This window comes from Terrapene carolina, unplaced genomic scaffold (assembly GCF_002925995.2).
Source record: "Terrapene carolina triunguis isolate 2854851 unplaced genomic scaffold, T_m_triunguis-2.0 Scaffold211, whole genome shotgun sequence".
Taxonomy (NCBI): domain Eukaryota; kingdom Metazoa; phylum Chordata; order Testudines; family Emydidae; genus Terrapene; species Terrapene triunguis.
The window spans coordinates 23,739,550-23,753,627 of NW_020664562.1; the positions used below are offsets into that span (position 1 = coordinate 23,739,550).

The 14,078-nt window shown below is 39.8% G+C and overlaps 1 protein-coding gene across 1 annotated transcript in view; it reads right to left on the bottom strand.

Annotated features, from left to right (window-relative positions):
* Positions 1–13,307, bottom strand: part of LOC112109880 (cell division cycle 7-related protein kinase) — a 62,841-nt gene extending 49,534 nt beyond the window's left edge. Inside the window, exon 1 of the mRNA XM_024204600.3 lies at positions 13,220–13,307. Coding sequence (XP_024060368.2) covers positions 13,220–13,307 — 88 coding nt within the window. The remainder of the gene's footprint in view (positions 1–13,219) is intronic.
* Positions 13,308–14,078: the final 771 nt, after the last annotated feature.

Here is a 14,078-nt window from a genome sequence, read left to right on the forward strand (position 1 = left end):
ACCCCCTACCATAGCCTGAAGCCCACTCCTGCACCCCAAACCCCTCCTCCCCAGCCCCACCCCAGAGCCCACACCCCCAGCTGGAGCCCTCACCCCCTCCCGCACCCCAATCCCCTGCCCCAGACCGGTGAAAGTGAGTGAGGGTGGGGGAGATATGGAGGGAGGGAGGTGGAGTGAGCAGGGGCATGGGCTCAGTGAAGGGCGAGGCAGGGGGCAGGGCAAGGGTGTTCGATTTTGTGTGATTAGAAAGCTGGCAATCCTAATGCAGGAGCATGCTCCTGGCTCTTTCCTGTTATGCCCTGCCAGTAGGGGCAGTAGGAGAAGCAGTCTCTGTGTTTTGAGGTTGTGGTGGACTGTTCACAAGGAATGCAATGCTAGGCAAAAGGCATTTCTTTGTAACTTCTTTCCTTCTGTGATAAGGCACGTTCTGTCTTTAGACCTCTGTGACTTTATAAATAAAATTAGGGCTATGCTTCTCTTTATAGTCAAAATGTGAGTAAGGGCCACAATCTGCAGAAATCTACTACAAAAATTGGATGCACAAGTTATATTTAAGGCACTATATAAATTATTAATTATACATGGCATACCATCCAGTCAGGAGTAAAAAACTACAGTAATAGGCAGTGTCTATGGCTTGAAAACAAACATTAAAAGAGCCCCAAACTTCAGATTCCCTGAGCTCAATCACTGCTCCCATAGGAAACCCACAGGATGGGAGAAAGCCTGCAAGAAACTCCATGTTTGCCTGGCATAGTTTTGTTCCTTCCCAATCTCCCCTGAAGGTGGTAAGGTTCAGGTGAGGTTGGTAAGGTTTCCAACCTCAGTCTGTTGCAGAGAGACCAGAAATCAGGCTGCAAACACACTGACCCCAAGTATCTAGTGTGGACAGTTAGCTCCTCCCCAGACCATCCTTTTTCTTTCATTACCTGCCTCGCCAACCCACAGAGGTCAACCACAAAGTATGCCTGCAAAGGGGCTGCCATGGTTTTGCAAGGAGGGGAGAGCATGAGTAGAGACACCTCTTGGTTCCATGCTGCCCTTCCCAATTCTGCTAGCTTTAGCTCTTTGCTACCTGCACTGGCAAACAGGAACATCTGCCTACTTACTCAGGAGCATGAGGAGCATCTAGAGTAGAGAGCAGGGGCATTTATAAATGTGAAGTCAATGTTGAGCCCTCAATCCCCATCATTTGTTAATGTCCCTCTATGAATAGAAATCTACTCAGATTATATATGCCACACTGAGATGCCAATTTCTGCTCTGAGCCACAGGAACTTGCTATCTATTTTCTGTAGTAATTTATATTGTTGGTTTTTTTTTCAGCATAGCATGTAGTACATTGGCTTTTGCCTGATTCCTCCCACCTTTACTCAGACCACAACCCCATTTTTGGAGTTTGTGGATCTCTTTCATATTCTCTTAGGGAAACAATTTTAGTGCTCTGATTTGGTATGGCAGCATTCCAGGTAGAAAGTTTTGGCTTGCACAGGGTTTTTCAGGCAGGATTTGTATAAGTTCTGATGCTTTCTTCACTCCGTGGTATGCAAAACACAGGAACATATGGCCCAAACTATATAAATGTGTGAACTGTTCTGCAACTGTTTCTCATTATACAGATAAAATATAAACATGGTAAGTAAACTGAGATGATAGAGGCTGGGGTCAGGAATACTGTAGGGGTTCAAGAAAGCAACAAATGTCAGGCAATTATCTGTGAAAATTTAAATGTTTCTGTCCAATATATTTCCAAGACATCTCATTTTAAAAAGACAATTATAAAGAAAATTAATATATTTCATAAATTATATGGGGAAGGTACTCTTATTGTTCTGCCTGACTGGAAATGGATTAAGCCAATGTAACTGAGAGCTGAATAAATCTGGCTCTAGGGCTTTATTTGTATTTAGTTCATGAGGGTAGTATGCCATCTAGTGGCAAGTAGATATATTTTCTTAAAAAGAGATGCTGATATGTTTACTAGTTAATTTGGCTGTGAAACTGATACACATAGAGGGGCAGTGTTAGTCCATGGCACTTTTATTACACGGTGACCTATTACAAACATCCCTCCCTCTCTCTCTGTGTTTACTGTATTTTGTAAGAGAAAGTAAGAGGGATAGGGCATGGGAGAAAAAAATATTTTCTCATGAGATTTGAAAGCTGATCGAGAACAGATGGGATGAGGAGATATAGGAAGGCAATTTCAGATGGCAGGAGCAGCAGATGAGAAGGTTCTCACCCTGTGATGGAGTGTTCACCCCACACAAAGTAGAGCAGATTGAAATGTTGATGGATGATGGGGCCCAACTGAGAAGGGACAGGAGGGGCTGGTATAAAGCCAGGAAGTTGGCAGTAGAAAAGGGACTACAGAAGAAGTTGTCTGCAGTTATTCCCTGGGAAGAGGGAGTTTGATCTGAGAGAGAGGGGGAGCCAGAAGCTGTAGGAAGGAGTCCAGGGAAAGAGCAACAGGGTCTCAGGGAAAGCAGACCACAGTTGCCAGGTAAAGGGTCCATGGACTGGAACCCAGAGTAGTGGGCAGATCTGGGTTCCTTTACCAGCCACTGGGGAAGTGGCACAGAGCAGGAAGTAGAGTGTAGACAGTTGTCCAGTGAGACTTTGGTACCCTGGAAGGAGAGGACTATAGTGACCTGGCCGGGGGGGAGGGGTGGTTAGAGGGAGGGCATAAGAAACTCTAAAAGCCAAAGAAATGCCTGTCCCTGATCAGTACACAACCTTACTCCTTATCCTTCCCATGGGATACAAAAGAGGTGGTACCAAGACCTCAGACTCACAACCTCTCCAAAACGAAACATGACTATAAGTTGTAAGGGGTGGAACTAGGGGTGTGCACTACAGGTATATTTGGGCCTGCTAAGAAGGAGGAGGTGGGAATAGGGAAGGGGGACACGGGTAAATGCTCTGCGGCATCAGAGCTGGAAACAGAAACACTGGGAAACAAGCTCTGTGGTATCAGAGCTATGGATATGCTTGCTTGAAACTAAACCCAATAAACATTGCATTGCCCGCACTTCAGTCTTCTGCTTTCTGTCTTGGTGACAAGAACCAGGGGAGGGGGTGAAGGGAAAGCCCCTAACACACCCCGAGTCCCACAGAAAGAGAGTCTGCTGGGCAGGGAAAGGGATGTCAGACCAGAGTGGAGCTAATCCCCATATGTGGTCACAAAGAGGCACCCCAATGAAGAATGTACTCTGGGACATCCCCCCCCCCGCCCCCGACAGTGGTGAAACTGTGTTAAGAGAGAGAGGGGGGCTGGTGCTAGACAAAGGAGCAGAGAAAGTCAAAGGGCCGGATTCAGCACCAGGATAAAGACAAAAGGGAGACAGCTTGCACCTCCCTAATGCTGGAGTTGCTGAAACAAGTCAGGGAAGCCACCTGGGCTACCTTAAATTATGACCCTGATGCAAGGGTCTCTATGGACTACTGCAGGAGTGCCAGGACAGAAGAATGCTTCAGCTGTTCCCTGTCAACCCTGACATGCCCCCTGCTTCCCATTGGCCCACTCCAAAATGCTCACTGGGTCCACAGGCTCAAGGGGTGTGGGGCTTATGCCTTCCTGGTGGCTGCTTTGCCCCAGAGCAACCAAGGGGCCTGATTCTCTACTATCTTGAACCTTGTGCAGTCATTTACACCAGTGCAGAGTACAGAGTTTGAAATGCACTCTTATAAGGTGGCATTTTAAACCCATTCTTTACTGGCAATGGAAAATCAGGCTCTGGGACCATAAGGAATGATTGAGAAAATCCACGGAGGTTTTTAAAAGCAAGGAAGACCTTTTTGAACTGGGTCCTGAAATAAATAGAGAGCTAGTAGGGATGTTTAAAGATGAAGTTGATATGGCCACTTTGTATATATATAAATTGCAGATTAAACAAAAGTATTAGTTAACTTAAAGTTTGCTGTTGCATATTTATATCAAGGAACATTGTCAGATAATCTCTAGGTATTTTCAAATATGAAAGTGTGACGTTGTGCAGTCTATATGGTTTTATAAAAACTTGATAATAAGTCAATATAATGTAACTGGGATAGTTTTAGAGAAAATACGGTAATAAGTGAATATAATGTACTGGGATATGCTTCCTGCAAAAGGTCTCTTGTAAGGTATCATTACAAAGCTCATAATCTACTGAGTGTGGTCATCCTATTTGTAGAAATGTACCACTCTTGTATCTAAAACTAGAAATATAAAACATAACTCTGAGGGCCTATTGTAATTATGTAAAGTGTGGGCCATTAATGATGGTTTGGAATCTTGATGACTCCCATTAACAAGGACCATTGTCTGCAGATGACTGTGTTTACCTGCAAGTCTCCCTGTATATGTGTGTGCTGGCAAGTGAGTAATGAAGTCTTGCAGTGACATGTGATCATGTCACCTGAACTGGAATCCATCTTTAACCTGGTGCTTTTCCAGTGAGGGGGGGTGGAAACCCAGAGGGACAAAGGATTCTCGCCTTATGCAAAAGATATATAAAGGGGTGGAAGAGAACAGAGAGGGAGAGGAGCCATCATGGAGAAGCCCCTAGCTAACACCTAAGTTGGAACAAGAGCTGTACCAGGGGAAAGAATCGTGCCCAGGCCTGGAAGGTGTCCAGTCTGAGAAAAACTTACTGAAGCATCTCTGAGGGTGAGATTATCTGTATTTAGTTTGATTAGGCCTAGATTTGCGCATTTTATTTTATTTTGCTTGTGACTTACTTTGTTCTGTCTGTTACTACTTTGAACTACTTAAATCCTACTGTCTGTATTTAATAAAATCACTTTTTATTCAGTAATTTACTCAGAGTATGTATTAATACCTGGGGGAGCAAACAGCTGTGCATATCTCTCTATCAGTGTTATAGAGGGCGAACAATTTATGAGTTTGCCCTGCATAAGCTTTATGCAGGGTAAAACGGATTTATTTGGGTTTAGACCCCATTGGGAGTTGGGCATCTGAGTGCTAAAGACAAGCACACTCCTGTGAGCTGTTTTTAGGCAAACTTGCAGCTTTGGGACAAGTGATTCAGACCCTGGGTCTGTGTTGGAGCCAGACTGGAGTGTCTCGCTCAGCAAGACAGGGGGCTGGAGTCCTGAGCTGGCAGGGAAAACAGAAGCAGGGGTAGTCTTGGCACATCGGGTGGCAGCTCCCAAGGGGGTTTCTGTGATCCAACCCGTCACAGAAAGTGTGGAGTTGAAGGAAGGTAAATAAATAAATATTCAAATACAATCTCAGTTCAGACATCTCTTAAACAAATGTCCATGTGTAAAATATCACATTACTTATGCTGCATGGAATCAAGGCTGTGGCATACATGGGAAAAGCTGAGTTACTGATAGGTAGATTTCTAGTCACAGGAAATATGGGAGAGAAAGAAAGTTCAGGGTCAAGGCTATGGACAGTGGAGGCATATGATAGATCTAAGTTGAGCAGAGACATGGAACTATGTTGATAATCAGAAGGACACATATAATACATTATATAGTATGGACCAAATTCTGCCTTAATTTACATCCATGCAACCTCACTGACCTTGTCAATTTGACATAACATCACTGTCAATGTGACCCAACAACATATATACAGTTTTTTATTTAAAGGCACAGGGCCTGATTCTCCATTCTGTTATACCATTTCTAGGCAATTGTAATTCCACTATTTGTTACTGTTACATCCTCCTTGACCTTGAATCTTCTCTTCTCTCTCTCTCTTTCTCTTTCTCTCTCTCTATGTAATCTTCTGTGTCTGCCTATTTACCTATTTCCACTTGTACAACATTGCTCAGTTAAATACATTCCATGCTCCTAGTTAAAGTTATTCTCCAAGTTAAAGTTGTTATTGAATGTGATATTTTACACAATGTTATTTGGACACTGTGATATTTTACAAATATATTTGTGCAAGGTATTGTATGAACTATGACTATATTTCCATATTTACTACCTTCCCTTAACTGCTCATTTTAAAATGCATGTTTTTTTTTAACATAATGTTTCTATTTTTCCAGTGGCATAAAAAGATGTAATGGGATGGAGAATCAGGCCTGTAATATCAGGAAGCAGCAAAATTGACTTTGCTTGAAAGCTGTCTCTTATAGTATTTCTTAAACTTTCAGGTTCACATTATTTTCTTTAAAATTGGTCATCACAGTGATTAAATTATTTTTAAAAATCTGAATTCTTGTATAGCAGGTTCTACACATAAGCAAAGCTGTACACCCGTTACTATCATAGCATATTATAAGTGCAAAGCTTTTTACCTTTAAGTCCAGAGGAAGTTAGGCATATATGATTTAAACATCTAGCTGTTTTTCCCTTGCATTTGGCACATAGGACCAAGATGAAAAATAACCCACAGACCATTTTATAAATAGACTACTATAATAATAAACATTCCTTAACCTACAGTATATTCTGTAAAACATTAAAACTCATTATAATGGCTGGGATGGTTACAATCTGTTCTTCTCCACTATCACCCAGGAGAAACTATGCTTCTCACTTATGAACAGTTCAGAAATGTTAATTTCCCCACTTAAACCTTCTGTAGAAACACTGGGTTTGAGTCACCTCTCATTTACATGAATTTTACATTGGTTTAACTGCATTGACTTCAGTGGAGTTACTCCTGATTTATACCAGTGTAACTGAAAACAGAATCAGGCCCTCTGTTCACTGATTATTAGACAGATACAGCACAGCACAACAAAGACATGATGTCTGTTTTCCGTTTGTGTGCCATACTTTCACTTCGAAAGAGCTACTAACAAAAGAACAAAGAATTACAGTTCATAAGAAAACTGTTTCATACCCCTATACAAAAGAACAAAGAAATATATACAAAGAAAACTGTGTCTTACCCCCAACTCCAACAGGACCGACTGAGGTGTGCTGAAGTCCCAGCAGGAAGAGTGAAGCGGTTATGGTGCCCCCAGCAGACAGCAGTGTTGGGGCCCTGAGACAAAAGCAGTCCATCAAAGAGAGAAATTTTGTACTGAAAGGAAAGTAATACATATATCACTTAAGGCATCTGGCTTAAAATATTAAAAAAGAGGACAGCACCACAGAAAGGGGGGTTCTTTTAGAAAATTGCCTGTGGACTATATTTTAGTGTTCAGAAGCTGCTCCCTGAAGCTATTTTATACAATACCCAGTTTTCTCCAGTTTCAGAAGTACTAATGATTCAGTGGCTGCAGAATCACAGAAAGCTCCTGGACTCTGTGTTACACACACATGGTTTCATCCTTTTTGTTAAAAAATGGTAGATTATTAAACTAAATATCTGGCTGAATGTAATATATATTACTTTATTTTTTTCTCTCTTCCTATGTAGTGCCTATTTTCTGCTAGTCTAGTTCTCATTTGTTATGTTATTTGTTGTTTTTTATTGTTGTTTTTTGAATGGTTTATGTTGTTTAAAATAACTCTAACTAGGGATGTGATGACTACCTGATACAGATCTGATTTGAACAAAAATACCCTCCAATTTCATTAAAGGTTCATAAATTTACTTGGACAGTGCTCTCCCGATGCCTTCCAAAAATATGGATAATGAGTCCTGATACAATTTTAACAGTGTAGTGTGCAAATACAACCTAATGCAAATTTTAGCTCTATGAATATATGCTACATACCATCTATATAGCTAAATCATCATGGAAAAGATTGCTCATTTTTATAACAGCAACAAATAATATTGCCAACAAATCTATTAATAAAAATAAAACTTAAAAAAAAATTAGGTAATGCAAAGACACAACTGAAATTAGAAAAGGAATTGCAGCCCTTGATATGTCTTGTTTCACTGCCCTGTTTTCTCCAAGAGCCTATTCAGCTGGAAGGAAAGCTGGTTGAAAAATTTTTGATGGAAGAGTTTTCTGTCGGAAAATGCAGTTTTGTCAAACTCGAAACATTTCATGAGAAAGTGTTGATTTCAATGACATCTTTGACAAAAAAGTCTTGAAATGAATTGTTTTGACTTCCTCATTTTGTTTTGATGTCAAAATGTTTCCTTTCGATAAGATAAAAATGTTTCATTTAGACATTCATGTTTTGTTTAATTTTGTTTTGACTTATTGCTATAATATTAAATGTTATATTTAACATTTGCATGTATCTTATATTTTATATTATTTTATGTTTTGATATTTCCAATACAATTTTTTAAATTTCTGTTCTGCAAGTAATTTAGAAATTTCAACTTTCCTATTTCAAAAAACTAATTTTGAAATGTCTGACTTTCCCATGGGATGGAAATTCTGTTTTCTGACAAGCTATAATTGGAAGTAAATCTAAACTTCCTCTCTCTAACAATCAATTTTAGTTTTATGCAATACCCAGTTTTCTCCAGTTTCAGAAGTACTAATGATTCAATGTAGTATGTTGATGGTGGTTCTGGTGTGTCACCAGCTTCTGCTTTACCCCAATCCCCAAACAATAAAAGTATTTTTATATTGGGATGGAGGATGGGCCATGTTCTGTCTTTCATTTTCCCTCTCCATCATTTATAATGTCTTTTTCAGAGTGAGGGAAGATGACAGTATCATTAAATTTATGCAAGATGTCATCAAAGGTGAAACTCAAATTTCTATCCCCATTAGCAGCTGGCCCAAGATGTGCAAAAATAGGATCCTAAGGTGGGTTCCTATGGCCATAGTTAATCAGCTGTCTGATTTTCAAAAATGCTAAACACTCTACTACTCACAATGAGGTATATGAGGACTGTGTTGGGTTCTCAGCACTTTTGAAAATCCGAGAGGTGCCTAAATATGAACTTTGGAACTTAACTTTAGATTCCACTTGTGGAAGAATAGCCAGTGAAGCTGGTGCAGATGCACAGGGGCCCACACAACTTAAAGGGCTCTGAGTGGCTTGAAAGCATGTATTATTATTAAGGCTACAGATTTGTCACATGAAAAAAAGTCACAGGTAGTATGTTTTCCCCATTTGTCTGTGACTTCAATGGCTATTAGCCAGGATGGGCAGGGATGGTGTCCCTAGCCTCTGTTTGCCAGAAGCTGGGAATGGGCAACAGGGGATGGATCACTTGATGATTACCTGTTTTGTTCATTCCCTCTGGTGCACCTGGCATTGGCCACTGTTGGAAGACAGGATACTGGGCAAGATGGACCTTGTCTGACCCAGTATGGCCATTCTTGTGACTTTTTTCTGTGTCTGTGACTCACCCTGCAGCAGTGGCTCTAGCAGCTCCTATGTCCTGTGGGGCTGAGCCTGGTGCCCTGCACTGGGCATGCCAACCTGGCACGCATGGTCACAGCACCCTCAGGTTTGGCTCACCTGACCCTCCATCATGACGCAGGCAAACTTCAGCAAGTGGTTTTGAAACCTGGAGCACTGAGTCACAGCGCTGCTCAGATTTGGCCTGCCTGACCTTCATCATGATGAAAGGTTGGGCTGTCTAGACCTCAGCTCCATGGGACACTGGAGCCATTCCAGCCTCAGGCCCAACCCCTACACCAGCCTCCTCTGTGCACCATGCCAGGATTAGGGTTGCAGTGCTAAGGGGGAGGGTGCAGTTGCAAGTGGTCTGCTATGGGCGGAGGTCCACAATAAAAACCTGCACTGCGGGGCATGTTTCTGTTCCTCTACCAATGTTAGGCTCCTTGTATTTTTAATCTTGGTCCTTTGGTAGTTCTTCTACCATGGATCCTGGTGTCTCTGGGCCTGTTGGCAAAACAGCAATACAACTATTAGCTATAATGCTTTTTCAAACTGCAAACATATACAGAAAGTTAACTATGAAACAACACTACATTATCAGAGAAGTGAGGAACCAATCATCAAGAAATTAGCCAGGGTCTTTGAAGTTCCTTGCAATTTAATGACATCCTGTACAGCTGTTTATCTTAGTGACTATTTATTTAATGGAAAAGGAGGTGGCTACATATGCGCAGTAAATTAATGTCATGCTTCCATCTGGTTTCTGTAGCTGTGTTGCCATTTCCTTGTTCCTAGAAAAAAACACTGCAAATTTATTTTGACCAACTTTCTAAATCTCTACATGCAGAAAAAATATTATTTACATTTCTATGTCTCCACTATATAGTCTGCTATGCTTTTGTGTCTGTATTTGTTGCCAGGGGCATGTCTCATGATCTCTTTGTAAGACAGGAAGAGTCAGATGCTACAATGTTCGCTTGACCTTCAATCTCCAAGTAAGTTAACAAAAAACTGCTTCGTAAATTACTGCTAATATAATGCTCTATCAAAGACGATTGTGGCTTCCCCATAAGCCTTTTTGGAACACGTTATCAAATGTACTAATCACCTCCCCAACCTCCACAGTAGTGAGCCAGTCTGGGGAATGGTATATTTTCTACTTTTGACATATGTAACACCTCTGACTCAATAGGAGTCTTGGAATCAGGATCCTCCATGGGTATTGGCCTATGTGGGTACTGTCACAGTTTCAGGAAGGGCAGAGTTGTCTGGCATGATCATTTCTGGATTGCACTCCCTAAGGGCCTATGCAGCTACGCTGATAGTTCCTATCTTCCCTGTGGTGTTTCTGCTCTTTTTCTGGGCAATTGCCACCTCTCTGAACTGATGATCACTGTTGCATATCATGGCCACAGTTGTGATGATAGGTCACACAACTTCATTTCAATTATTGTCATGTCTCTTTTTCTTCTATGTTTTAAAATGGTATTGTAGGGCCTAAACTGAGGAGCAAAGCTTCCAGATGAGGTGCACAGATTGGGAGAAGCATAAATAAGTGCTATAAAAGTGCATGAACACTGCATTTATGACTTGACATTTATTTCCTGAGTTTCTCTTGCTCACTCCCTTACTTTTTTATTACAAATGAATGCAGAAAACCCCATCTACATATTGATGGCCAACTTGTAATGTGAATTTTATGTTGTACCTCATTCACCAATGAATAAATATTCTCCATAGGCATGTAGAAGGTAGGAGGAACAATTTGGCATTATGATTTCTCAGAAGAGATTTATCCAAACACTGTGTTTTCCCTGATTCTCCTGCTGTTGCCACTTCTGTTGTCCAAGGAGATGTTGCTCTTTTAAATCCCTCTGCTATCGAAGCCTCTTCATATACTTAGAATATAGGCTAAAGGTCACTATTTGGATGAAAGAAGAGAGGGTGGAGAGAAGACGACGAGTTATTGGGCTCATTATAGAGATCACAGTGAAATGTAATGGTCTGTGATATACATGCGGTCAGACTACATGATCTAATGGTCCCTTCTGGCCTTAAACTGTGACTCTATGAAGGAAAAGAACAATAGAAAAGCAAGAGGGCGGGAGGGGGAGAGGGAGAGATGACAAGAGATAAAGAGAAAAAATGTATTAAGTTGATTTATATATCCACAGATTTTGTCATCACTTCAAGAGGAGCAGAGATGGAGACACTGGACTAGACACTGAAATTCTAGGATTAGAAAGTGATTTACATCAACATATGGAAAACCATTTAAATGAATGGGAATAACTAGTAAAGAATTCTAATAAACAAATTCAGGGGCAAATAAATGTAATAAATAAATTCTTTTTTTTGTTTTGTTTTATGTAGGAGTGCTTGCAGTGATGCTATAATTAAGGTTGAGCTGACATTTCTTTTTTAACTTCCTATTTTTAATACTATTCACAGAAACATTCATTTAAGACAGTAATTTTTCATGCTTAGTTCCATGTCAAATATGAATATTTTTGATAGTTAAATAAAGTCCAAATTTGAGTTGTTTGAACATGAATAAAATATGTTTTCCACTTTAAAACATTGCTTTGGCCTTTTTGGCTCTCATTCTGGGTCTAATCCAAATCTCACTGAACTCAAGAGAAAGACTTCTATTGACCATAGTGGGAGTATGATTGGACCCAGAGACCAAATCAATTTAGTTATCCCTGCACACAGCAGGTCTGAATTTTGCCCACTGACTTTAGTGGGACTGCTTATCTAAGTGAGGGATGGAGGGTTGGGCCCTTTTACATTAAATATAAAGAGAATATTTTATTACTTAAGCAGCAACAAAGAAGAAATCTGATATACAGACTAAAACAACTAAACTGTAGTAGTTTAAGCTATGGGTGACAATAAGCCTACAACTCATACTATAAAAGTTATTTCAATGATCGTTCAAATAATACTTTCAATCTAACAAAGACAATTGGTGTTTCAATTTTTCTTATTTTATTATTATTTTGAACCACATTTCTAGAAAGGGTGTTTATTTTTGTTGCCAGACAACTAGTTCCTGCTCCCATTGGTGTGTTCATAGCACAAATTCCATTGATTTCCTTGGGAGCTGGATTGGGACGCACATTGACTGAGTACATTTATTGGCTGTAGTCACAAGGATTCTAAAAAGGCCAACATTTTACTAACATGATCACAATAGGCATTTGGAATGTATATCCATATAAAACAATGGAATACATTTTCTGATATCAGACCAGAAGTCTTTCAATTTGGCATGTATTCAGAAGTTGCACTGATCAGTTATATATTGTTAATTGTGTCCTAATTTACATAAACATTATATATATTTACATAAATGGTATATTAATTTCACATTTGGGATATGCAGTTTTCAAATATGAGGTACTATTTTCATAGTGGATTTAATAATAATAATCAGTACTTGTATAACATTTACATTTTCAAAGTGCTGTACAAACATTACTTAATTAAGTCTCATAACATCCCTGAAATGTGTGCACACATTGAATGTAATACTATGCCATTTAACATATGATGAAACAGAGATGCATGGTGAAATCCTGGCAGCACTGAAGTCAATAGGAGTTTTGCCATTGTCTTCAGTAGTGCCAGGATTTAATCCAGAGAAATTATGTGATTTAGCCAAGATTACATAGCTGCCCGATTAGAATTCCAGAGGCTACTCACAATCTCTCTTAATATATTTGGAAAATATTATGTAAAGTCTTCTATTTAGTATCCTTATTAACTAAGCAATACAGACTGATGTAACAGTCTTTGCTCAGTGAGTGAAGGAGTTGAAGAGTTGATTAGTGAATAGCTGTATTGGATGGAGTATGCAAATTACAAAGTTTTTCTTCATGGTTTCATAGTAGAAAATGTTTTCATAACTTTATCAACGTCAAAGGTGTCAGCCGGCATTTCTCTGTGAAATCTTGAAACTGCTCTTTCATCTGTGTTGTAAACACATCAACAAGTATGTAGAATGTCTTGACTTTGAAATGCTGTCACCTACTTTCTGTAGGGTTGTCAGCAGTCAGCTTGTTATAAAAGTGTTTCTTTTCCAACTCTGTTTCTTTTGGTAGTGTGTCAACGTACCACATTCTTTAGCTGTGTTCCTTGCCGCTTCTTCCATTTTTATCAAAAATTTAGTATGACAGAAGTTTCTCTCTTTCTTTGCAACATGTTGATATTTCAGGTTCTTTGCTGTCACAAACACAGGTGTGCTACTTTGAGGATAAGTTGTGTGTGTGTGTAAGCTATCTTCAGCATTTTGTGCTAAAAGCATAGCTGGAATTTGAACTCAAATGTTTCTGTTTAGTGAGAAGTCCCTAAGCTTCTGTTATTGCCTTTGTCTTTTAATCTGGAATTTTCCCAGATGAGAACGAGTCCGCTGCTTGCTTGGAACTTGCCCATCTGGTGACAGACAGTTTTTTAAATGTATGGGTTCCAATACTGTTTATTCCAGTGCTCTTTGTGTATTTCTCTGTATTCATTTGCAGAAGTCTACAGGTAGGAACCTGTACAGTGCCCAGGTGTCCCATCTAACATCTGAACAAACATTTGTACAAATTGCTGCATCAGCAAATGTAAGATGCAACAAATGACTATTTTCACTTTTCAGTTACACTTGTTTCAGGAGGTGTTTCAGGCCTGAAATACAACCACACATTAGAGTTACACTGATACTGGCTTTGGCTAAGGCAGAAGGAAATATTTTGCACAAATGCTTTCATGATTTGTACAACAGAATTGCTTAACTTTGTGCATGCTGATAAGGGCAACTCATCAAAGCTGACGAAGTACTCAACGTATAACATTTATTAGTCAATCTCATTCTTGTGCGTGTTATAATGTAAACAGCTTGTTGCAAC